The 25,206-nt window shown below is 44.3% G+C and overlaps 1 protein-coding gene across 1 annotated transcript in view; it reads left to right on the top strand.

Moving 5' to 3' along the window:
• Positions 1-24,092, top strand: part of TMEFF2 (transmembrane protein with EGF like and two follistatin like domains 2) — a 132,461-nt gene extending 108,369 nt beyond the window's left edge. Inside the window, exons 8-11 of the mRNA XM_087733926.1 lie at positions 15,238-15,361; positions 16,870-17,028; positions 22,351-22,437; positions 22,846-24,092. Coding sequence (XP_087590052.1) covers positions 15,238-15,361; positions 16,870-17,028; positions 22,351-22,437; positions 22,846-22,942 — 467 coding nt within the window. The 3' untranslated portion in view covers positions 22,943-24,092. The remainder of the gene's footprint in view (positions 1-15,237; positions 15,362-16,869; positions 17,029-22,350; positions 22,438-22,845) is intronic.
• Positions 24,093-25,206: the final 1,114 nt, after the last annotated feature.

The following is a 25,206-nucleotide window of genomic DNA, read 5'->3' as shown; positions in this document are numbered from 1 at the left end:
TAGCACTTCATCACGTGCCAGGAAGATGGTAGATACCAACTGTCTTTGGCCTTTTGACATCTTGGTGAAGGCAGTTCCCTCTTGATAGCATCTTCTTTCCCTTCTCAGTCCGCCTGCCTCCCCTACAAGAAAGGAAAGTAAAAGAAGTATTTGAGACAAGACTCTTGTCAATCTCCCCCAAGGAAAAGGCTGGGAAAATTAATCCTGCTGTCTGGATTTGGGAGGAATTTTGCTCACCCTCGGTTCCACCCTTCCTCTGGGCTCCAGGCGCTTTGATTAACTCGAGTCGTCCTTGAAGGACACTGTTCAAGATGGTGCACAGCAGCTGTTTGCCATTCGTGACACTAGTTTGAATTAGTTAATGGATATTAAGGAGTACCACAGTGTATTTTTGTGCCTAGCAGCTCTATTTTAGGCCTAGTTTCTGTAAATGTGCTGTTAGGAATTACAGAGCCTTCCCAAGGATTTGAGAGTTAAAGTTATAATGAGATGCTAGAGTATCTGTTTTCAGGAAACATCAGCATTTAAATATTTGTGTTTGATCTAGTCTGAAATGTAAAAAAAATTATTTTGAAATATTCATAGAACTGAATTTCTTCAGAATTTTGTTTCATGGGATGTTTTGGCATTCTTTATGAAATGTTAGAATATCATGAGATGAAAGCATATGACAATTGTAATAAGTAAGTTGTATAGTAAGGAAAGTTGCTACTTAGAACTGACTGAAACATCATCTTTTCTAGAAGAAGTATCACCATGTCAAATTACAATTACAAACACAAGATAATTTGATCATTTAGACACGTGAAATGGTAACCTGAGCCTTAAGATAACAAAGGCTTTCACCTAGACTCAGGAAATATAAATGCATCTGGTAGAATGAAAAGAAATACAGTTGGGGAAGAAAAGAAGGAGCTGGTGTATTTATTTTTAATAGACCTTCAGAATTAGACTACATGAAGAAAAGTGGCAATTTTTGCCTAGTTTAATAGATTTGAGTAAAGAAAGCAAAGACAGACAAATATCTTGCTGCATCATTTTCACTTTGCTGATGGTTCCACTTCTTTTCATGGAATGCATCTGCTGAAACCTGTAGCTTGCACTGATTGTTCGAGCAATGTGACATACCTATGAGGTACTGAAACGACTAGTGACAGAAAATTGTTACTTAAGAAAAGTGGAAATGGTTTATAGGCAGTAGAAAATGCTGTGGGAAATGCAGCATTTTGAATATCAGCAGTACCACTGCTGCTTTCCATAGAAGCATTTCTCTGCATTTGGGAGAAACCCAACCTTGGCAGTTTGAGGCACACATCTGTACCACCGAGCAAGTGGAAGCGTTCTTAAAAACTCAAGATTTGAAATGCAGCATTTACCTGCTTAGCAAGGTGACTTCTTACACACTTGGGCTGTCATTTTACCATGTACCCATGAGCATGAAGTTAGCGTGAAACTCTCTTCCCATAAATACAACAGCTGTAAACGATATGTGCTATTACAGAACCAGCGGCAGTGCATTTCAGAATGTTATCAGCACTGAATCGAAATGCACTTCTTTGCCTACTGCTGCTATCACCAGCCTTAGCCGTTTTAGACAGCGTTACATAATGGCAAAATATTTTTCAGGAGGAAAAAAAAAATTAAAGCTCTCCCTATGGTTTTAATCTCCCTCTTTCATTTTGTCTATGGTTTAAAGCTGTGTCAGGTGTACATCAAAAACACCCCCTCCCCAGGGTATTTCATTTACAATTTCATTTGATAATGGAAGTGTACTTCCATCTAGCTAGGATGGGAAAGGATTAAATAAAAAACACTGCTCTAAAATCAAGTAGCATTACTCTAGCCTGTCTCTGTGCTCTGCAAATGAAGTAGCCATGGAAGGGCTCGTTATTAGTCTATAATATCAAAACTGATAAACTATTAGTGTTTTGTCAGGCATATTATATGCTAAACATTTTCCTCTGCAGATTGCCTCAACAAGAACTGTGACTGTTTTTAGACACATCTGGCATTGCAGATTTTTTTCGCTCCTGCATTTCAGTGATTTAAAGGGCCTTGGCTGGGCAGAAGGATGTCAGCTGTTTGGTTTAAGATACTGTTATAAGAGTGAATAAGATTTAAAGAGGCAGTAGGTAAAATTCTGGCCTCGCTGAAGCTAGTGGGAGAATGGTCATTGAGTTTAATGGCTTCGTGATTTCTCTGTATGGCTTTTTCATCCATTTTTATTCTTAGTAAATTTTCCATTTCCCGAAATTGCCCTTTCGTTTCCATTCAGCTTCTCCCACTTTGAATATTAGCTCTAGGAGTGAGCGCTGAGATAAAATACCAAAGCCTTTATTTACACAAATGCCATCTCTACAGCTCGCTTCCGTGGCACTTCTGTAAGACAATAACAATAATGGGTGTGCGGTTATAAAAATAGTAAATGCAGGTATTCATTTATAAAAAAGATGTTCTTAATAGACTTTTCTGGCTGTGCTTCAAAATGGGCTGTGTGACCCGTGATGAACATCAGGACCTCTGTGGTGTAGAGAAGCTATTCTGCTCTTCATGGAAAGAAATAGCAGGGCAAGCTCTGCGCTCGCGTTGTGTCCTGTCACACCAAAATACATCGACATGTGGAGGCGGGGGGAGCCATGGGGTCTGAAGAGTTTGATGGGAGATGGACATCATAAGGCAACCAGAGCCCATCTGCAGGTGGCTTACTTCAGGCAGAGTGTGAGCTGGGTCCATGGAGAAGTCACTTTAAGGACATTGTGCTTCTGGAAGAGTTTGCAGTCATCAGACAAGGAGAGGTGACGGCTCCGTAACAGTGTCTTCAGTGTGATGTGCACCCTGGAGGGGGGTCTCTTTTGGCTCCCGAGGCTGCTGATAGGCACAGAGTATGTTCTGCAGCATTGGGTGATCTCCTCTCCGCATCTCAGAGACCAGCTATTGCCTGATAGACTTTTCGCATTTGAGTAATAGACAGAAAGCTTAAATTTGTACATCAGGATTGGACCCTTTTGTTGCAAAACCAAGAACATGCAGAGGTTTTGGCTTTGTCCTGCCATTGCACGGTTTCATGACAAATGGGAAACAAAGTGTATCTTTGGTAAATTGGGTAAAAGAATATAGCAGGTTTTGCTGCAGTGGCATTTTGTATTGTTTTACCATTTTCTTGTTTTACCATTTTCTCCTACACTTAAAATTGGGAATAGCAAGGGATGTCTTTCCAGCTTCAGGCATGGGAAAAGAAACATATTGAACTCCCGATCGCCGAGTAGGAATTTCTGACATATAGTCTGCTAAAAAGTGATCCACTGAGCAGCCACAAAAGATTTTAACAATAGAACTGGGCAGATAGAGAAAGCGAAGTTGTAGACTGTGTGGACCCATTACCATCACAGTTTAATAATGCAGCACTCGGGGGAGACAGGTGAGTAAAAATAGAGGCAAACTGAGCAGGATTCCTCCCTCAGCAAGTGTGGGGCTTTGCTTTGTCTGGAAGAGTGATCACAGTTTTGCAACATGCCAATAAATTGCATTTATTTTTCTGAATAGCCCAAACAAAAGCAGTGAAAAGCATGGCTGAAAAGGTGCTTTTAGCCAACAATAGATATACCTCTGAGTAGTCACAGGCCATTCAGGGTCATGTTCTGGTAACTAAAATAACCAAGATTTGCACAAGGGATTTGCCAGGCATGTGGTTCCAGAAGCATTCAAAATACCATATACAGGAGTTACGTTTTTTAATTTCAGTCTCCTATTTTCTTACACACGCTTCCCCCAAATTCTGCAACTCTTTCTTCAGTTTCCTGGATGAATTCTCTCAGGCGGCATGCTTTTAAAGCACAGATGCTACTTTGGAAAAAAAGAAAGGAGGGAAAGGCGCCAAATGGGTGTCACGCTCCAGCTTGGCAGCACCTTACTGACATGCACCCCAAAAAAAGAAAGAAAAAAAAAAGACTGCTTTTAGTAATCAAAACTGAATATAAAATTAGTGCAAAACTAGGGCTATGAAACCTTCAGGTTGTCAGAACGGCTGAAGGAAACGCCTTGTGGCCAAAATGACGTCCCTGGCCTACTTGTCCACGCTGCCACGTACTTGGGTAACCTTTCCGTCTCCGTGCTTTCCATCAAACCTCTCTGACAGTTTTGCCATTCATGCTTGCTTTCAGTTGTAATTTTTTGAATTTGTTTGAACTGTGCAACCAAACAGTAAATTCTCATAACGTCATGCTGGCAGGCCTAAAAATAAGTTGGAGACCTTTTCAAATACAGCTACTTGCCATCCATTGATCTCTGCAGAAAACAATCCATTCAGACCTGGAGCTCCTATTGGAAATTAGGGGACAGCCTGGTAATTGGATTAGGGTGCATTTCTCCAAACGAAGCTTCTGTTTTGTTTCATTGATTGCCTGCCCAATCTTTCTGCCAGTAAAAGCCACTGACATAGCTGAAGAGACAGGGCAAGGATTGTTGGAAGATGCAGCTTCGTGTTAAATAAGATGTGCGTGTTCCTCTGAATATCGTCAGATGAATACAGATGACAAGTGCATCTCCATACAAACATGGAAACATGCTTTGTTAATCCACAGTTAAATTGCTTAAAAGCAATTTTTATCAATGTAGTCCTTAAAAATTGGAAGAGCCACTAGTTGCATCAGTACTTACATTCCTGCCAGCCACCTGTGTAGGTGCCAAAGAGGGACTAACTTCAGGACAGTGGGATCGCATCTATGAATTGGAGACCTTTGGAGTCTACATTATTGTAGGGATTGGAGAGGAGAGGAAGAAACTGAGTTTGACTTCCACATTTCCAGAGATGGTTTGGAAATCCTAAATTAAATTTACAGAGTGTACCCCCAGAAACGCACCAGTCTTGAGCATGAGTTAGTCTGGGGGCAATTGCGAGGCCGTAACTTAGGGCACTACAACACCCTGTTTTACTAGTTCTCCAGAACAAACCTGCACCAAAGGTGTTGTCTGTAACTCTTACCCAGTTTATCATTTTCTTCCATCAGAACCATGCTGCATATTTTATCCCATTGTGTTTATGAAATAAGCCCTTAGGCAGTTTAATTTCTGTGTAGTCCTTCAGAGCCATACAGTAGTTGCAGTCGGGCACAGCCTGCACTAGTGCAAGCCCTGTGCCAGCCAGCCATGCAGAGTCCCACCGGGCACTGAGAGCACTTGCACCCTGTTCTCCCATTTCATCATCCTCACGGAGGAAAAGGCACGTCCTAGGTGGGCAGAGCTGCTCTGGCAACCAGAATCCTCTTTCTCTGGATGGGCACTGAAGGCACAGCCCTCCCCAAGCCCCCTGCCCGCACACCCATGGCTGAGAGATGGGAAGCATCATTAGTCATGCGACTGTCCCCCGGGATGGTGCCAGCAAAATGATCTTGCTCCCTCCACACATCAATATTCTTGACACCCATCTTAAAACTTAGGTCATGCATATCCATCTACTGTTGGAAAAGCGTCAGAAGGGTACAAATATCCCTTCGCTATTTTTAGGGCCGTATCAAAAGTATTTATCAGCTTTCTGGCACCTCATCCCATTTGTCATATTTGATGCTATCTACCAGTCAGCAGGGGAGGAGGATGAAGTCCTTCAGAAACGCAGTGGCGGATGGGTGAAGCTCCATAAGCTAAGACCGCAGTGATGGTTAAAGGCAACTCCACGGGGGTAGTTGTGCTTGTTGTCACAGTCGGGAAGCGCCTGTCGCTGTCCCCCAACAGTAGGCAGAGCAGGGGCTTGAGGGGGCAGTTCATCCTCACCTCAGCATTTGCCCACCCACGGGGTAGCAGGGATGTGGAGGAGGTCTGCTCACAGCTATGGAGCTATGAGAGAGGGGACAGCTGATGTCTGGTGACTTCGCCATCCGCTCTGCATGCCATCAGCACTCCCACGCCACCTGGTGATGCTGAAAGACCGCTTCCTTCAGCTTACACCCTTGGCTGCGCGTCCCAGCACAAATGTGTACGAGGACGGGGCTCAATCTGTGTATTATACATAATTCATACTACTCATGCTAGGTGGTACGTGAGAAGTGTTGAGATTCTTATTTTTCCATACACGCGTTGCCAACGGGAAGCTCTTCCAGCTCCTCCGTAACACGTACGTCGAGGTCCCGCATCGGGTGGCTCTTTAACGTGCAGGTAACGTGTTCGTCCGCCTCGTGCCACAAAATTGGGATGTTTTCCTAGCACTGTTGCTTTTTAGAAGGCAGTGTATTCAGGTTGAAACTTTGCCCACATACCATCTGCTTCAGCCTTCTTTCTTTGACAAGAAAGCTGAATACATAACGTCCAGTTGGCTTTCCCGGCATTACATAAGGTTGAGGTTTCATGTTAGGTTTGCAGTTTCAGAGCTCCCCAACAGCTCTTGCAACAAGCTCCTGCTCTTGTTTTCAAGTGAAAGAGCAGTGACAAAAATCAATACCATCTTCATAGCTATAATGAATGTGACCCACAGCCTTTTTTAGGGTGACCGCAAGCTTCCATCATATGTCTGAGGCCTATTTGCAAATATTGATTTGTATTGCAGATTATCTGTAGCCATTTCATATGAAATCTTAAGGTCTTGCAGTTTTGCTCTCCGTGCTTGGTTTGGTATCAAAGGTACAGCTATAAATCAAAAGACCTGCCCATAGACACTATTGATAGCCAAGGTTGCCAAGTTATGAAAATGAGGTGGTTCCGGGTTTTTTAAGCTTCTTAAGGAGGATGGTTCTCAGAAAGCTCCAACTGAGTGAAAGCACTGATTTGGAGTCGCAGCAGACTCTGTTTACTCGAAGGGGGAAAAAAAAGTGGAACCTTCATATGCAAATGTATGGCATTTGGAAATGTCATATGGCTGCATCTACATATAAATAAGCCACTCTCTGACTGCTGCACTAGCAAGGCTGCTTTGATATAGAAATTGCATAGTAGCACACAAAGCAGAAACAGCAGGATGCCACTCGGTCAAGTTCGGGGAGTTTTGTTCCTTAATCACCACTTAACTAAGTTAACTAATATTGCTGTGTCGCTGCGTGTTAGACCGAGACCAGTTGTGAATAGCTGCTGTTTGGTTTTGCTGCTAAGGAGAAGCGTGTGTTTGTACGTGCTGTGTGGGGCTGTGCGGTAGGGACGGCGGTCTGGCTCCTGTGCCCCAGAAGACAGCGCTGAACGTAGAGATGCTTCCTCTGTCAGCATCCCTCCTAGCCACTCTGCCTCGTTCTGTAGATCCGTGCTTCCTTGCTCTGAAGGAGACACGATTTGGTCATATAAAGCAGCATCTTCTGCTGCTAACATCCACATGCTGGGATGGTATTTCCATCTCTGTTTAATCTGGTATTAAAGAGTAAATTGCAACTCTCAGGCATACTTTTTCAGAGAGGAGCTTTGGTCTGGTTCCCACTGTCTGTTTTTGACCACCTCTAGCATTGGCACTAATGAGTAGCTCGAGGAGAGGCAGATGGGAGGGAAAGCGAGCCGTCGGCCAAGCCATTGGGAGGAATTTCTCACAGAGGGGTGACACCCGCTCCACTCGTGCCGTGCCACGTGTGATGGATACCGCATTCACCCCTCTGCCTTCAGGCACGCAGCCTAATTGGAGGGAACCTCACAAATCTCTAAACTGACACCAACTTCTTTTCAACACAGAATTACAATAATAATAAGGTTAACTCATCCTCTAAGGGCTCTGTCATGAGCTGCCTAAGGAGATCATAAGCATACAAAAAACTACGACTTTTTTCCTTTACATGGCTGGTTTCTGAAGGGGGAGGAAGCCGCTCCCATGGGGCCGGCGGCATCTCTCTTAGACAGGGGGATCTGAGTGAAGAGAACATCAGCGGCGTGCCAAAAACAAAGACTAGCTGAGTTAGCACAAAGAGGGATTTAATCTATTCTAGGAATGGGGTTAACGCAGATTTATTCAATCCTGGCACAAAAGAAGGAAGCACAAACTGTAAGGGCCCCTTTACCCAGGGCTTTGATAAATCCACAATACGGCCCCACATCATTAAATCACATCCATAGCAATGATCGCAGGCCTCGAGACTGGCCGCTGTGGCGGCGGTCTTAAAGAGCTCCGTCTGTGTAGTTTATCCACAAAAGTATGGAGAGGTGGCTTGGTGGCAGCTAACACAGAGACGATAAGGGGAGCTGAAGACCTTTCCAGTTTACTGGACTGGAAAGCAGGCAGGTGCCATTCACACGCAGCGATGAACCACTCCGTGAAGCTGCTGAAGGAAGAGGTCAGTGCATCACCTCTTGATGTCCTCACATCATCTGTGGAGGTGCTTGGCAGCACCTGCTTTAAACAGCAGTGACTGCTGCTTTTACCAGGAGCCTCGGTAGGGGTCAATGGATGAAATGTGGTGGTGGGGAAGCAGAGGAGGTCAGACAAGGTGAGACAACAGCCTGCTTTACCTCCGTGAATGAAATGGTCACCCCAGGGAGGAGTTGTGTCTAATGTGAGCACCTGAACACTGAGAAAATGCTTGGAGCGGCACGTTAGCCTATGTGGCAGTTTTTTTGTTTTCTCTTTCAGCTTGGCTAATATTGTTCCTGTTCAGACATGTGAGCAATGGTTGCTAGCGTGTACTTGCATCGCTGTGCTATTTTGGGGTTGTGTTGCCCCTTGTATTGCAGTAGCTACCTGGTAGCACCTACTCGTGTGTGTAGGGCCTCGGCTGCTAGGGGTCTATACAGTCTCTAGGGTAAGGTGGCTGTGCCTAGCCAGTGAATACAGGTGGGCTATGGCCACTGAAAAAACAAGTGAGGGTTAAAAAAAAAGGATATGTTCAGTTTTCAGTAGACAAATGGTCTTTTTATGTACAGGAAAATGATTAACAAGTTGCCTAATTTCAAGCAGTCTTTTCAAATAAGGAAGATACATTCACAGATGATGTAAATAAAAATACTTCTCAATTTCAAAAGTTCGGAGACAGCTTTAACATATATAGTATAGCCCACATATATATGCTGACAAGCTGAAAGTATTTTGTTTTCCATTTGAACATCTGGGGATTATTAGTGTCTTAATTCATTGGTTTCTATTATTAATTACGGCAGCAGGCTGAATAATTATGATACATTGCTGCAAAAGACAGAGCACAGTATTTTTTTTTCCAAGTGCACTAGGACATCTTGCCATCATCTCAAACATAAAAAGCACTAGATTATTTTTAAAAAGGAGAGTGGATGTTATCTTATTCCAGGGAACTCATTTGCATAGGGACATTTAAAATTAATAAATTACTGTGTTGAGCAAGCCTATTTTGTGCCTGAGAAAAGAAGTGAACGTAATTTAATTCACAAAGTTCCATTTCTTTTTTTCCTCTTGGTAAAGTAGCTAACATGGGGATGGTATTTTTTGTGCAGTTTATGTAGAAGGACTAGCTTGAAGTTCGTACTTGGAGTGGCTGCAGGATGAATTTAGGCTCGGGCTGCAGCATAGTGGTGCCAGACGTTTTCAGCTGACATTTGGTGTCTCACTTTCCACTAGCTCTCAGGGAGGGTGGGCTGGTGAGCTCCCCCTCGAGCGGCAGCAAGCACTTCCTTCTGAATTTTCACTCCAACGCCCACCCAAACAGTGATTTCCAGGCGAGTTGCTTGTGCACATTTTGTTCGTTGTAAAGAGACAGCCTATATTTGTAAGATCCAGAGCAGGGTTTTAAAGGTGTTAAAAGAAGGGAACATACTGTGTCAAGATAATTAATAGGTCAGATCTGAGCAGCTGTTAATGACGAGGTATGGCTGTGGTGGTGGACGGCAGTGAGGCTGCTGGCAGCTTTGTCAAGGGCAGGGTGTCTGGAGCTGTTGAGCAAAGACTCAAGAGAAATCTCTTTTCGCTCATCACAGCCGGGTCTGAGCTGGGATTTATCAGCATGTTTCTTTATTATGAGTAAGTAGGAAGCCTGCTTAAGGACTTCATTCTCATAAGTTGCTGTGGGACCTCAATTCTTGTTAGATGCTATTAAAGGGGGGGGAAGTACCACAAAACCTGCTAAAGCAATTCTGCACTTGCAGAGGGAGCAACACCATTACCACCCCTTTTCCTCCTGACTTTGCAGAGGGACCTTCAAACCTCTGCAGATGCTGCAAAGGTTGCTGGGCTGAGGAAGCTCCCTCTTCCCCCCAAAGAGCAGCAGTTGCTGACTCTGTGAAGACTGCAGATGAGTAACATAGACTGTCCCTAGGCTCATCCATAGGATTCAGATTCCCACCCCTGGTCAATCACTGAAGCTCTTCCACAAAACTCAGGGCATCCTCTACCTTTGCTCCACAGGTTGATACACTCTGGACCTTTATTTTGATTTCAAATAAGAATTGCCGCACTAAGTCTCTATCATGCAGAGCAGAAGAGCTTTGTTAAGTAAGTTCCCAATGCTATGCTCTGCAGCGTGTCTTTGGGAGAGCTGCCAAGGAGGTAAAAGGAGCGGGGGGGACACAATTCCAAAAGGGGTTGAGAAGGTTAAGGGCATACGTTTGACCCAAGAATCCCTTTCCCCCTTCATAAATCCTCTGAAAATGTGATGTGTAAGGAGTCACTACCTCACTATCAGCGAGAGCTTTCGGCTGCAAATTTGACTGACCTCAGCAGTATTAAAAGATTAAATTATTACGTAAGTCAATTCTCCTTAACCACTGTTTCCAATGAGACAGGTGTCAAAGTAGCTTTCACTGCACATCATTCACCATCCCGTCCCTTATTTGATTAAATATATGTATATATATGTATTTGCAGGACCTCCCTCAGTCCAGTGATGACTGTACACAAGGTATTAACACTGTGCATGAGCCGGTATTTTCTCGTATGGGCAGTTATTATTTCCATAAGCTCCAACATTACGCACTGTACACCAGTGAAAATGCTAACATGCAAATTTACAGGCTGTGGGCCTCTACTTTGCTTGCCTGAAATCACTTAGAAAGTCTCACTGATTCAAACGTAAAGAACGACAGAATTATCAGCCCTGCAGAACTGATTGTTAAGTGCCTGGCAGTCAACTTTTGGACGTAAGCATCCTATTTTTGCCTAGATTTTTATCTAATTTCTCCAAAGTGGATTGCAAGAACTTATGTCTGGAAAGAATTTTCTGGGCACTCCAGGCGGCACTTCATATAATCCTCGTCAAGGGCACTAATGGATTTATTCGTTTGTCAGCGGAGCCACTCCACATGTTCAGTTGTGCAACAGAAGCTCCGCACTAGCTCAGATGGGAGCTGGGGACTGGTGAGGGCTGCCCAGAGAAGAATCTGGCTGCGTTGTTCCCATCACTCGCAGAGTTGGGTCCTGCAACCGGGCAGACTGTTTCGGCTTTTGAATTTCAGCCTTTACTGAGATATTTACCTGAGAATCCTAATGGTGCACATTCAGCTTCCAAAAAGTTAGAAGTAAAGGCATAGCTAAACTAGAAATCAAAATAAAAAGAATACAAAATATATTTGAAATCATTCTTCCACTGCTTCTTAACAGAGAGCAGGAACAGCCATAGGTATTAAGGAATCTAGACAAGGTAGCTTTAAATAATTTATTTAACGTTTCAGAAGATAATCCATCAGCAAAAGCAAGATCACTGAGTGGGTGGTTAGTCACACTGGATAACTTTTCAGGATCCAATTTCTTACCCCAGCGAAAAACAGCTCATCGTCTCAGCATTTCTCTGCCATCCACAGAAAGGTTGGAGAGCAAGTGTTCAACTGGGAGACTTCTAGTAAGCAAGATGATAAGCTGTTTTAGTCTACACAAAGTAGCGTCTGGCCCCAATGCATTTAAAAATAATCTGTTTTGACTAGTGTATCTTATATGATAGGCTATCATGTCATGTTCTGGCACTAACAAAAGATGTAAACAATACGAAATGTCATGTTAGGCTAAAGATGCAAAAAATGTTGCAGAAATGCAAAAGATGTTGCCGTCATCAAAGTGACATTTTCTCTCAGAAAAATGCTTCACGAAAAAGGTTTCTGAATACAGTTGATCTGGAGGGTGAGGGTGTATTTCTTTTTAAAATAAAAAGGGGAAGCATTTTGAAAAATGAGACGGGAATTACATTTGTCCAGAGATAGGAGAGACGGACCCAGTCAGTCCAATTTTTATCTTTAGGCTTTACAGCTTCTGTCTCAAATTCTCGTCATCACAAAAAGGTACAAATCTATCGTTTTGGTGCAAAAAAACCTTTCAAACATAGTTGCCAATACCAATGCAGCAAGTCTAATGTTTGAAGAGGAGCTACTGAATTTAACTGAATTTCATTTAGTGAAGCCTGATTAACTTTGAATTTGGTCTGTATTGTTGCTCTGTGAATAGCGATCTGCTGTGCTTGGAAAAAAGTGGATAACTTTGTATTTCAGCTTTGCTCTCTGTAGGTGTGAGGTTGGTGTGGTAGAGGGGCTCCCTAGTTCAGTGATACTATAACCTGAGGAGTGAGGGTTGCCTCCAGTACTGAATTTATAAATAATCCAAAATTATAATAAGGGGGGGAGTCTTAATTTATTTCATTTAGTTTTACTTTTTTGAACTTTGTACAGTTCTTTTGATTAATCATTTAAACATGTTTTTTATTCATATCCTCTCTTCTTGGAAATGATTTATAGTTCTTGTTTCATAGTGATGTAAACCCTGTGATGCATTCATGATAGTTAGTATCTCATCGATGGCTGGATTAATGGAAAGTGCTCAGATCCGTCAGGAATGAGAGCAGTCAGTTTTAACATGAAGGAACTTTTAAAGCATAGCTTAGTGTTTGGGTCTCTGTTTCAAACCTGAAAAGATGTTTTGTGTAATGAGAAAAATAACCTGTTTTGAGGCAGGGAATTATTTTGGGTGAATTCAAAAATGTGCCGGAAGAGGAAGGGAACTTCTTTGTCTGAAGTAAACGATGCTTTCATTGTGGTCTGTCTCTCAAACGACCAAAATGGCAGATCAAAATAAATACAAGTTTTTTCCCCTTTTCTGCCTTTATGTTCAATCCCTAACTCTTTTTAGAGGAGTCATCAGTCAAAATGCAGGACTACAGACAATTCATGTCTAAGTTTTGTGGTTTCTTCCTAGCCAGATGACAGGTGTTCCTGTATGAAGTGTTTATCCTGTGAAGTGCTAGCAAAGCTTGGGCCATCTCATTTTTGATTCAGTAGAGCATTTTCCATCATAACATTACACTTAGAGGTGTAATTACAAGTTCTGCGGGATCCTAGATTTACTTTAAAGTATGCTAGAGACCTTTTTAAAGAAAACATGGTTTCTACCCACACGATTGCAGGAGGAGGAAAAATCATTCCTCTTTTTACCAGCCCTACAGCCTACACACACTGAGAGCATCTGCAAGTCTGGGAGAGGTCCTGGTCCCCCTTTCAAGTCCTAGCGGATTAGTCTGTCCTGAAAGTAACAATTTCCCTCACCATCCTGAAGCGTGCCTTTAAAAAAAAAAAGAAACCAAATGGTATCCTACCGTTTTAGCAACACTGCCGGCTCATCTGAGAGAGGAGGGATTCTCACGCTGGTTGGTGGTGGCGCACGGACATCACAGAGATGTCTTGGTACCTGAGAAGGAAGGGTTGGAGTTGCACACGCACGCACACGCAGAGCAGTTTCCTCTTCTTCAGAAAGGAAGCAAACTCCCACTAATGAAAGATCTGTAGGAAACAGCGTAATAGGTTCCACCATAGAAAAAACGTGTATTAATAAGGATCCTATATTTCTTGCTGCAATTTTCAGGACAGACATATATTTGAATGTGGACCACAGTAGAGGTCCAGCACACCCAGAAGCCATCAGGCATGGTGCACAGATGATCACTACATATGTATGGAGTCCCACAAGTCCTGAGCATATCAGGATCTACCTGTGTATGCTGGGCAAGTGCATTGATAGCTGGCATATGTCACACAGTGTTTTTCTATTCCAGGAAGATTTCCAAGTGGAAAAAAGGAACATGCATGAAGTCCTGGTGGGATTATAACTCTTTCTATGTATATATTTCACATGCTGGTAGCCAGTGCCTCACCTAGAGGGTGATAGGTAGCCAAAAAGTGTTTAATGCCAGACCAAATGGATCTTCTACTCCCACCTGTTTCCAGTAGCAGAAATTCCTGGGCAAGCTCTCGAAGGAGGTTATGCCATGCCTATAGCATGCCTTCTGTCATCCCATCCTGTCTGTGCCATCCCAGAGACAGCTGTCAGCCCGAAGCCCAGGAATCGTCACTGCACCGTGACGCCCGCTTCTGCGCTGCGTTGTCATTACCAGCCTTCATGGCAGCCTCCCACAGATATCCTGTTGTAAGCAGGGAACCAGGAGAGGCAGACAGGTTTGTGTTCAGCATATGTGCATTTAAAAAGATTCAGTGATGGTCCATAGTGCAGAGGTCCTGGAAGTCCTAATGACAAAATAGAAGTTAATGCTGTCTACAGGGATGTAGAGGTTGCCCTGTCATTCTTGTTTGCTGGGAGCTTGTCCTCGCCTGTTTTAACATGAGGACAATATAACCAACTTTATTAGTGCAAGTTGTTAGAGACTTTTAAAACTCTCCTTGGACAGCAGCCATAGGAAAGAAATTAATTATGAAAATCTGAATCTTGGATCTGCCACACACACTTTTCCCAAAGGTGGGATAATACCTAAGCGTACCTACCGTCAGCATGACTGGCTTGGAGGCAGAACACAAATTGCAATTGTTTTATAACACTGGGGGACTTCCTTTGGAAGATACAAACGCTTCAACGTACTTGTGTGCAACCTACATTTCCTCAGACATCTATCATGAGATTTTTTTCTTCTGTTTTTAATTAATTGTGGCTAGATGATACTATCACAGACAAAGGATTTTTACCATTTGAGATATCAAAGTATTGGTTAAATGGAAGAATTTGCCAAAATTGCCCAGATTTAACACCTTGGTAGCCTACAAGATTAGTGATTAATAGAATTAGATCACCAAATGTATTGTAACGGTATATTACAGGCAAATGTCCCGAGTCTTCCTCCTAGCCTCGCCTGGATGCTAGGAGACAGTCCGTAGAGGATACCAGAAATGATTAGGCATTTTTCATGTGCTATTCTGTAATCAGTTTTTAACAGTCAAATTATTTTTTCCGGTGTCTCATTTGCTGTAACTTGACAGGAATTAGATGCTCAAACCCTTGCTCTTGTTTCCCATAAACATCTTCCGCATCTTGTTCTTCTGATTTTCCGTTCTTTTGTCGTTTCACCTTATCCTGCATTGTCAGGTTATTGTTCTCTTCACCTGTGTTCACAGAGAATGCAAATAAACTGGAAGAAAGTGCAAGAGGGATCTACATCCCTTGTCCAGAGCATTACAATGGCTTCTGCATGCACGGCAAGTGTGAGCACTCCACTAACATGCTGGAACCGTCTTGCAGGTAACACTTTTCCTATCAAGGATGAAAGGCTACACACATGAAAACATTGTCTTACGAAAACACTTAATCTAGATAAACTATGGAAAATAATGGTAACTATGGCCCTTTATACTACGAAACCCATTAGACTTTAATTATTCAACAAAGTCCCCTTTTTATGTAGCAAAAGTGTACTGAGTTAGGCACAATGTTAATTGATTGTAAAAACAGTCAGTAACCTTCAGTTATGTTTAGATATATTTAAAAAGCACTTCACAAAGTGCTCAAACAGCTGCTAGATAGCCTCCTCAGTCTGAAGGATAGGAGTGCCACCAGGGATGCGTCCCTGCTGTGGCAGGAGTGATGCTTGTGGGGCAGCAAGCTGGGGTGAAGATGGCTCCTCCGTGTGGGAGGTGGCTTTGGAGGAGGTTAGGGCAGGGAGGAGTAACAGTGAAAGCACGTGTTTCTGCAGCGAATGCCTCCCTGCAGAGGTGAGGATATTCTGAAGTCCAGCCAGCGGCCTGGTGGCAAAGAAAAGGACTATGATGCATGAAGCATGGGGACGCTGGACTGGGAGAGCTAAGATACAGACCAGGCTTATCCCCCAGGGCAGATCCTCAAGCCAGCTTCTTCCAGCTCCCTCAAACAGCCAAGGCACGTCTTGCTCTTTGCAGCTGATTGATACATTTTAGGTTCTCCATTCAGCCGGAAAATGTGCTTTCCTGAAGCTGCTGGCTGCTGTGGGAATGCAGGAGAGGAAAAGGGTGGGAGCTCAAGACTTAACCCATCAGGGTTAGTGCCCCACTAGGGAGGAGCCCAAGCAATCTGGCTCGGTGGCTTATGGTTGCTGCTGCCATTGACCTGGATTTTCACACCTTCCTGCTTGGGCTTTTTAGGGGAAAGAGGGACAACCACTGTCTGTTCCCCAAAATCACAGAGGGGAGATGTCAGGCTGCAGGATGGGAACTGGTGAGCAGCATAGCAGGCGGCATTGGGGTGGACGGTTGCAGCATCAACAGAGGGTTTTTTTATAGCAACCAGCCAAAATGTAAATGATGTATCCTCTTGCAGGAACATCTAATCACATTTCATATGGAGCTTGGATGATTGCTTATCACTTCCTTAGGGGTAATCTGCATAAGGAGCCACAACTAGATGCCTTTTCACCCTCCCCCACCTCCCCAAAGAAAGGGAGAAATCTAAAATATGTTGTGCAAGGAACTAAATAGATTCTCATCATGACATACAAGAAGTTCCACTTGGTCCTAGACAAGTCCTTGTCCCCTGGCCACGTCCTGGCACTGTTGCAGCGTCGTTCACTCTTGCAGACCTCAGTGACACTGAGGACCTGAAAGTTTCTCTCTGAGAGGTCCGAGGAGGCACCGGTGCTCTCTCTGGGGGGCCCATCCTTCAAAAAACAATATATAAGCATGTGCTTAAGCCACTGATACTATTTTTTTTAGGTATAATTTGTTTCAGCATTCTTCAAAAGCAGCAGGTATAACCAGAAGAAATATTTTTCATTTCAGATGTGATGCCGGCTATACTGGACAACACTGTGAAAAAAAGGACTACAGCGTTTTATATGTGGTTCCAGGTCCAGTACGATTTCAGTATGTCTTAATAGCAGCTGTGATTGGAACCATCCAGATTGCTATCATCTGTGTTGTAGTCCTCTGTATTACAAGGTCAGTATCTCTGATACTTTGCAATAGAAAAAGAAGAGACTTTTGTTTTTCCTGCTTTGTGCACTGATTATACAGATTTCTGCAGTGACACTACTGATAACAAATGCTATTTAATTCACCAACAAACAGAAGATATCGTCTGGTCCAGCCAGCCAGTGCTGCTTTATTATTATAACTGAATTTTTACTTCCGTCTTAATCAAACTTAGGTAGGTGCCTACAGCAAATGAAGTTTCCTGTTTTGTATTCAGATGCTTGGACAAATAATGTTCATATAAATAAGGGGAATATAAATACAGCAGCTGGATCAACACTTAATAAAACTAATCATATCTCCATCTGGTTTCCTCAAGGGCCCATTCCCTTAGTCCTAATCAGGCAAAGCATACAAACTTTTAAGCCTGTTTGCAATCCCATTGATTAAATGATTTCATTAGGCTTGTATACGTGTTCAAAGGTAACGGACGTGTTTTAAGGTCTTCACTAGATGGTGACACACCAGGCCTTATATGTTTGTTTTGTTTTTTTTTTAATGAGGAGGAAGGGTTTGTTTGAATGGAAACGACAGCCCTGGGGTGGTTCAGAACGAGAGGGGTAAATGCAATCCTTCCCCTCCTACACCTGTTGCTCTGTTTCCCCACTGAACTGTGTTACTGTCTCTGGGAGGGCTTGGGGTGAGTTCTGAACTTCAGGCGTCTTCAGGCTTCTCTCAGAAATCATGAGGTTAAATTCACCCAGCTAGCAACACTGATAAATCACTCTTTTACAAATACATTTCTTTTAAAAAGACAAAAAAAAAAATAAAAGCCAGGTATCATACCTCTGTAGAAAATAAAATCTTTAATATATCTCAGTCCCTATGTTGCACTACCTGGCTGGAAGACAAGTGTAGCATTTGTTTCTAGAAAATACAGAAAAAGAAAAAAAAAAAAAGTCCTTCTCTGGCCTAAAGGCATAAAACAAAACCATCTGATGAAACATGGGTATTTTTTTGGCCCAGGTAAATCATCATCAACTCAACAGTAAATGCCGAATGAGGCAATAGATTATTTTGCGGTGATAATCACAGAAGTAATTCAAACAACCAAAAATGTAGTGTGTAGTAAGAAAAAGAAGATAGTGTAGTAACTGATAATGGAACAAATGCTCTGTATCATTTTGTTGAGTGACTCTAGTTTTGTCACCTTGACGTAGTAACGCAGAGTACTTTATCATGAAGAACGAAGGCTGTGCTCTGAGTGATCTGGTACTGTAATGCAAATTACCCATCACACTGTTTTCATACATAGATGGTACTTTTTCCCGCACACTTCGTAACCAAGTTAATTTATGATCTTTTGACTTTTTTCTGTAATGCATGTAATTACTGCAGAGCATCCTCCATCCCAGCATAATGATTCGAGATACATTTGCAAAAGTGTACTCTTAAGTGGCCTAAGAGAAACCCACATGACAAGAGAGCGTTGTGGCAGCATATGCATAAGTAATTGAGCTTTTGAAGCCATCTGCTTTGGAGAACCTGACTGTACTGGTTTGAACTCCACACCCTGAACTCTTGAAAGCGCTAAAACCACCCTACCAGGTTCCTCGGAGAAAGAAGGGAAACTTCACTCACTCAGAGGCTGCTGCGGCCAAATTCTTTGCTGCTCATTTCAGTGCGGCTTCACCTAATTAATTTATCAAATGAATTTGGTGCACCTTGTCCAAACCCTGCATTTGAGTAAGACTACCATTGTAAATCTTTCAGCTATCGTTACTGTTGTTGCTGTTAAAATCATACCTGTACAGTGGTGCAAATCTACAGGGTGTCCTCCATTGCTGGAAGGCTCTGAGCAGTTCCCGGGCTCATTTAGGGCCGTTGTTGCACAGAGACTTTAACCTGGATAAATGAGCTGTGCTGCTGGCAGGGGCGGTCTGCCCTCGCCCCCTCCCCTGGCTCCGGGGCACTTGATCCTGCCAATGCTCTTGTGCCACCATTAGCGTTTGTGTAGCCACACAACGAACCTGGTCAGGGGACAGATTCAGCTGAAAACTCAACCAACAAAACTGATTATTTGTTTTTAAGCGGCTCGATTCCTTGATGAGATTGGCCGCCTGGCTACTCATCGCCAGTGCCAGTAATGGGGATAAGCGGCTGGGGCGGAAGAGTAGGGAGCCAGAGGCCAAGAGGTACAGAGGGGAGGAGGTGGAGCAGTGAGGCACAGTCCCTATGCTCAAGGACTTTTGGCTCAGAGGTAAGGCAAAAGAGAAGCAATGATAAAAGTGAAGGAGGATGGTAAATAATATAGGTATGGCCTAGTGTCATAATGATTCTCAGCAGTTTTCTTTACAGCTTTGCATTTTTAGTGCTTCCCTAATGTTTAGTCACAGCAGTCTTATTTATGTGAAGAAATAACTTGATTAAAAATGAATGCATAATGTGTTTTACCTGCTATGAATCACATTGTGAGTAACTCAAGCTTGCGAGCAAGCTTCAATGGAGGGAGGGCAGGCAGCCTGTGCTCCAGTACCTAGTTTACATTGATAAAACTGCTGTGTTCATAAATGAAAGCATCCCCCACACAGAGCACTACAAAGAACTTTTGATGAAAGAGTTTAAGGACCACGGAAAAGCTGTTACTCAATTTTAGCAGATGATTAAGTCTAAAAAGCTGGTTAAATGCCAGCACCCCTCTTAGGAAACCCAGATGCACTTCAGATACAACCTACCTGTAAATGCAGTAGCATTGCATTTAAGCAGTCATGGTGTCAGTACTTGGCCCTGCAGCCTTCCCAGGCTTCCATCAATTGGTAGCGTAGTGTATTATGCAATTAAAACATGGGCATTTTTGGTTAAAATATGTTTTTTCATCATCTTAATTTGAGTAATCTCCACATTCGCATCGATTTCTTTTGACCTCAGACTAAGTGACCGTATAGATACTGTCAGTTTTGGGAAAGTGCCTGTGAAATGCTCAGGTCCTTGCTTCGAGCTGGAGCAGTTGGTATCCACTGTTCTCTGGGAATGCCCGGCTGCATCCCCTGGGATTGCTGACCATCCTGGTCATCCCCCAGCCACCTGGTACCTCCATGTTTCTTAAGAAACCAGTTCAGTTGTGCCCACTGGGGCTTCCCACGCCTGGTTCCCCAACCCTGCTTCGCATGGCTGAGCGCTGGGGCAAAGCAGGGCCGCGCCTTCTGGTGTAAATCCTCATCCACTGGGACTCGGGAGGAACCCCTGGTACCTTGGTCAGCCCGGGTGGCTGCTGGCCGCTGCAGCAGGACTTAGCAGTGCCGTCTCTCAGCGTGTCGAGGTGTCGGTGCTGTCTCCCGTGGAGCCCTGCGAGGTCCTGCTGTGCAGTCTCCGGCTGAATGGGCAGGAGAGGCCGCTTGGGGACAGTCGGGGCTGGGAGGCTGTCAGCACATGACATGCGGCTGAATGAATCAGCCCTGTGTTTGCTAACAACGGCTCCCTGACTCACACAGAAAGTTTGATCGCCTTTTTAGGAACACGCAGCAAATAATGAGTTTGTCATGAAATCGCGAACCAGCGAACCAGTCTGCGTTAGTTTCATAATGAAAGCTCTGCCATGACCTCCGAGAGCGCTGGAGACGCGGGCTTATTTTTCCTGGAGTAATGGTAGCAGCCTACTTTACTGCTTCCAAGAAAGGAATGAGGCAAAACATACCGCGCAGCCATACAGTTTCTCGTGAGGGGGTGGTCCTGTTGGCTTAAAAATGAGGCAAGTCAGGACAATCTGACCCATATTTTGTTAGACACTTAGATAATTGTATTTCAGCATTTTGAAATGCTTCCTAAGTCCTTATGCTCTTGCTCTTGTTTAGCGTTTCAGTTGGCATCACAAAACTATAGCCTCACTCCCATTCAATAGGGGGGGAAAAAAAGGCCTTTTTGATTTTAAGGGGTCAGTAAAAATTTATTGCACTCTATTTTGCTGTTAGTTATTTGACAGAGAGCTGAAGGCAAGTGCTTTGGGCTCTCACTGCACTGAGAGGGTGGGCGAGAGCCCAGTGCATAACCCAGAGGGTTTCACAAGGTGCCGCTGAAAGCCTCCCTGTAACAGAAAAACAAGTTACCCCAATACAAAGGGATTTTTTTTCCGTGTCAGTATGGTCTGGAGTATCGTGGGGCTTTCTGTTATGCCACTCCACGCGGGCGTTTCAGTCTTTCTTGTGTAGCTGCCCATGCGGAGGGCAGAAAGAGGCTCTTTTTTTTTACCCAGGCTAAAAACTCGTACTGGGCTTCAGCTGAAGAAAGAGCAGAAACGCGTGGCCGAATTAGTAATAGCTTCTTCCTCCTCCTGTGCAAAATGTTAACTAGGTCACCCTGGGTATAGGACCGTTTGTATTCCTGGTTGGTTGTCTGTAGCTCACCATTTTCCTACTGGTACCACAAATGCAAAAAGTGCGAGCGTTTTTAGAGGGTGTTGGTCACCCTGCTGTGGTTCTGCTTGCCCAGCAATTCCTGCCGTAAGCCCCTTGGCTTTCAGCTGCTCAGAACTTCCTGCAGCCTCAGCCTGGGGCTAAGCTTCTCCGTGCTTTCTGTCTGAGGGTACCTTTCCATGGGAGGAAACCAGAAGCACGCTATTACCTTTCCATTAGCAGGAAACGCTTCGTAGCAGCCCCCATAGCCGACGTTGCTGCAGGTAAAAGGTTGCAACGTGCCCTTGCTGAGGAGCACCGTGAGGTCCTGAGGCAGAAGAGATTTGCTTTTGCAGCCATCCAAAGGGAAATAAGATTTTGGTCTTTCCAGTGCAATTGCTTTCCACACTAAGCCAAGCAGTCGTGTGAGGAGCGTAGCGCGGTGCAGGCACCCGTAAGTAAAGTAGCTGCTCGCTAATGACCTGAGCATGGAGCATTTCCATGGAGACTCGTAGGGATTGCGGATGCTTAGCTCCTCAGAAAGGCAGCCCCCGCAGCCACTTTGTAAATACTTCACAGACCTGGGACACAGAGCGGGTGAGCACGAGACCGTCCTAAATCTTCCACCTGCGTCTCGCTGAAAACTAATCTGTTATTTGAAGAGATGCGGTGCAGTTGGGGCTGTTGCAATGTGGCAGAGTCGCTGCTGCTCACCAGTAAGGAGCAGGAATCTTAAAACTTCCCTTGCCATATTTTCGTTTGCAGTATGTTTTGAGGGTTTTGTGGGGTTTTTTTTTTTGTGGTACCGCTGCCATTAGCCAGCCCGTTTCATTTCGCTGAAGAGGAAACGTGCTGGGGGCCAGCGGATCCCTCTCTCACCCTCACATCCCCTGCTGCCCGCGCCGCCTCTCGAGCAGCCCCCTTGTTAAGAGCTGTGTATTCTCACAACTCTCTTTTCCAGGAAATGTCCCAGGAGCAACAGAATCCACAGACAGAAGCAAAACACAGGGCACTACAGTTCAGACAACACAACAAGAGCATCGACAAGGTTAATTTAAAGAGCGCATGTTTCCACAATGGCAAAACTAACTGCAGAGAGCTTGGACTACAAAATACAGTATTATAGACAAAAGATTAAGACAAGATCTACACATGTTGCCTTGCATTTGTGGTAAACTACACCAATGAGAACATGTACTACAGCTATATTTGATTATGTATGGATATATTTGAAATAGTATACATTGTCTTGATGTTTTTCTGTAATGTAAATAAACTATTTATATCACACAATATAGTTTTTTCTTTTTCATGTATTTGTTATATATAATAAATACTCAGTGATGAGAAAAAAATTGCCTTTCTTAAATTTGCTGTATCTCATAGCTGTGTATAGTCTTGGGATATTGTACATGGACACTAACAAATCTCTTCTTTTTTTTTTTTCTTTTTCCAGTTCTAGTGGCAATTTTGAGTCTACTGAACTCAGTAGTAGGGTTTTGAGTTGGTCCAAGATCAGCGACAATTATGGATGTGGGAAAGGTGAAGAATAATTTAACCTACATTGAGGAGGGATAAAATATTTCAGATCCGGAGTCAACTACATTTCATCAGCCTTCTTCTCCCATACCATCTATCTTTACTCTCCCATAGTTTAGGAAGTCTTTGCCTTCTAAATTAAATCCTAACCGAAGGGGAAATGGAAATTCTCGGTAACCGCGATGGGGGTGTCGGGGGTACCGTTTCGATTTGGGAGGGAATCAGGTGTCTGTCAAGGTGAACCCTCCGAGAACACTTTGCAGAATCTTCAACTCTGGTCGCTGGAGTGAGTGAAAATTGCTTCTCACTGTTGATTGAAAATTATTAGGTTAAAAAAGTTAATAACGTAATAACAGCTGAAATGCCAGCACCATTTGTACCTCGTGAACATGCTGATATAATTTCTTTTTTCAAAGAGAAGGTGAAAACCACTCAGAGAATACCTTATGAGTAACTTTATGGGTGACCCTACTCTATTAAATGTAATGAACTCAAATGTTGGCTATACCTCAGGAAAATAAGGGCATGTGTTTTGTCACTTCCACATGATGGACAAGATGCAAAGGTATTTCCATGGTAGCTGAAACTCTCCAAAACACATTCTTTTGAGAAGCTAATATTACTCTAGTTTGTGCTATGGATTTTGAAGACGACAGAGTGAGACAGAAGGGCAGAGTGCGGTAACTACACTCCTGCTGGATAACATCCACTCCACTAACTGACTGCCGGAGTACTAGTCACACTAAATAACAGAATTGAACTAAAACCCCCTTGTAACAGCATTCGTTGTGCTGCTCCTTTCCAAAGAGACTGTGCCTAGGCAGAAAGTTCCCGTGCCAAGAGTTAGGTGTGCTTCTCACTGTCATCACCACAGCAGAAATTGCATTTGGGTCGGAATCGGCTCTGGGGTTACCTGGGATGATGGCTGATGAGTGGGTTGCCATTTCCTCTTCAGCTTCGGTTTGGTCAGTCACAACAGTCGCCACCAACCCCACCAGTGACAGTCTACCCGATCTGGCCTTCAGACAGGGGTGAAGCGATACTTCTACTCTAACACGGCTTTTGGTTGTCCCCCCCACAGCCTGCTTTAAAGTGAATCCATTGCATGATGTTCACACGGTCTCAGTTTTTGTCTTGTTCTGGGTTTCTTGGCTTTTCAAAGGTAATAAAAGGCGATTGGCAAGAGATGCTTCCAGGCACCTGGTCTGTGCTGATTGATGGGAGTGGGAGTGCGGTGCTTTCGCAGGCAGCGGGGCAGACGATGGCGTGTGGCAGCTCTCCGGCGCCGGGCTACCGGCCCTGCAGGGACCATCTGCTTCCCGGAGCCGTGGGCTGGGGCGAGGGAGAGGGGGGCTGTACGGCCGCTCCCTGCTCCTCCGCCCTCACCCCCAGCTCTCCGATCGCTGAGGCTTGTTTTCAAATTAGAAGAGTGATGGCGCGGGGTAGGAGCGAGCAGCGGAGAGGCAGCAAGCAGGCGTGATCCTGGCTCGCCGGAGCACAGGGACACTCCCCTGCTCAAACCCACTGTAAAATACTCCTCTTTGTCCCAGTCCTTGCTGGTTTTGTCTCCCACACACAGGCTCAGCAGGGGTGGTAGGACATGGAGAGGAACCCAGGTGCAGCAGCGCTGGGCTGTACAGGTTTGGTGGCACAAAATCCCTTCGAGGGAGACTTTGCAAGCGCTGTTAATTAAACTGGTACCTAAGTGGCATCGTAACGCCCCTCTTCAGATCCCTCCATCAGCTAAAGCCGACGCAGCCATGGCAGCAAGCGCCTCCGAGGAGCCCTTCAGCGTGAAGTTGAGGATTAGGTTGGGGGTGGCAAGCGTAGCTCTGCCCTGCAGCCCTCCCCCCTCCACGCTTTGTGCTTTCTGCGTGAGGTGGTGGAGTCTAACAAGCGTCAAAAGCACAGATTTTGAGCCGAATCCAAATGTCAGTCCCCCCGCTGGGACTATCAGGTCTGGATTGTTTATTTCAGTCACTTACATTGGATACAAAAATCAAATGTTAACACATACACACCACCATGTAGCTATAGCAATAAGCCCAATTAAAAAAAGGCAAGGCTCGGCCCAGCCTAAAATAGCATAGCATCGCTTAGAAGTGAAAATAGGAGTCCGACACACCAAACTTCGCAAAGTTATTTGCCTTGCTTTTACCATGCACCGCCACATTTCATCCCTAAGCAGCCTGCGTTTGCGAGGTGTTATTAGCTGCATCCCCAGCTGCAGTGCCTGTCGCAAGCCTTCACACCTCCGAAAACAAGGCCGGTTTTTAAG

This window comes from Nipponia nippon, unplaced genomic scaffold, assembly GCF_047370975.1.
Source record: "Nipponia nippon isolate SJK-2023a ecotype South Korea unplaced genomic scaffold, ASM4737097v1 scaffold_5, whole genome shotgun sequence".
Taxonomy (NCBI): domain Eukaryota; kingdom Metazoa; phylum Chordata; class Aves; order Pelecaniformes; family Threskiornithidae; genus Nipponia; species Nipponia nippon.
This window is presented reverse-complemented; position numbering and strand designations above follow the sequence as displayed.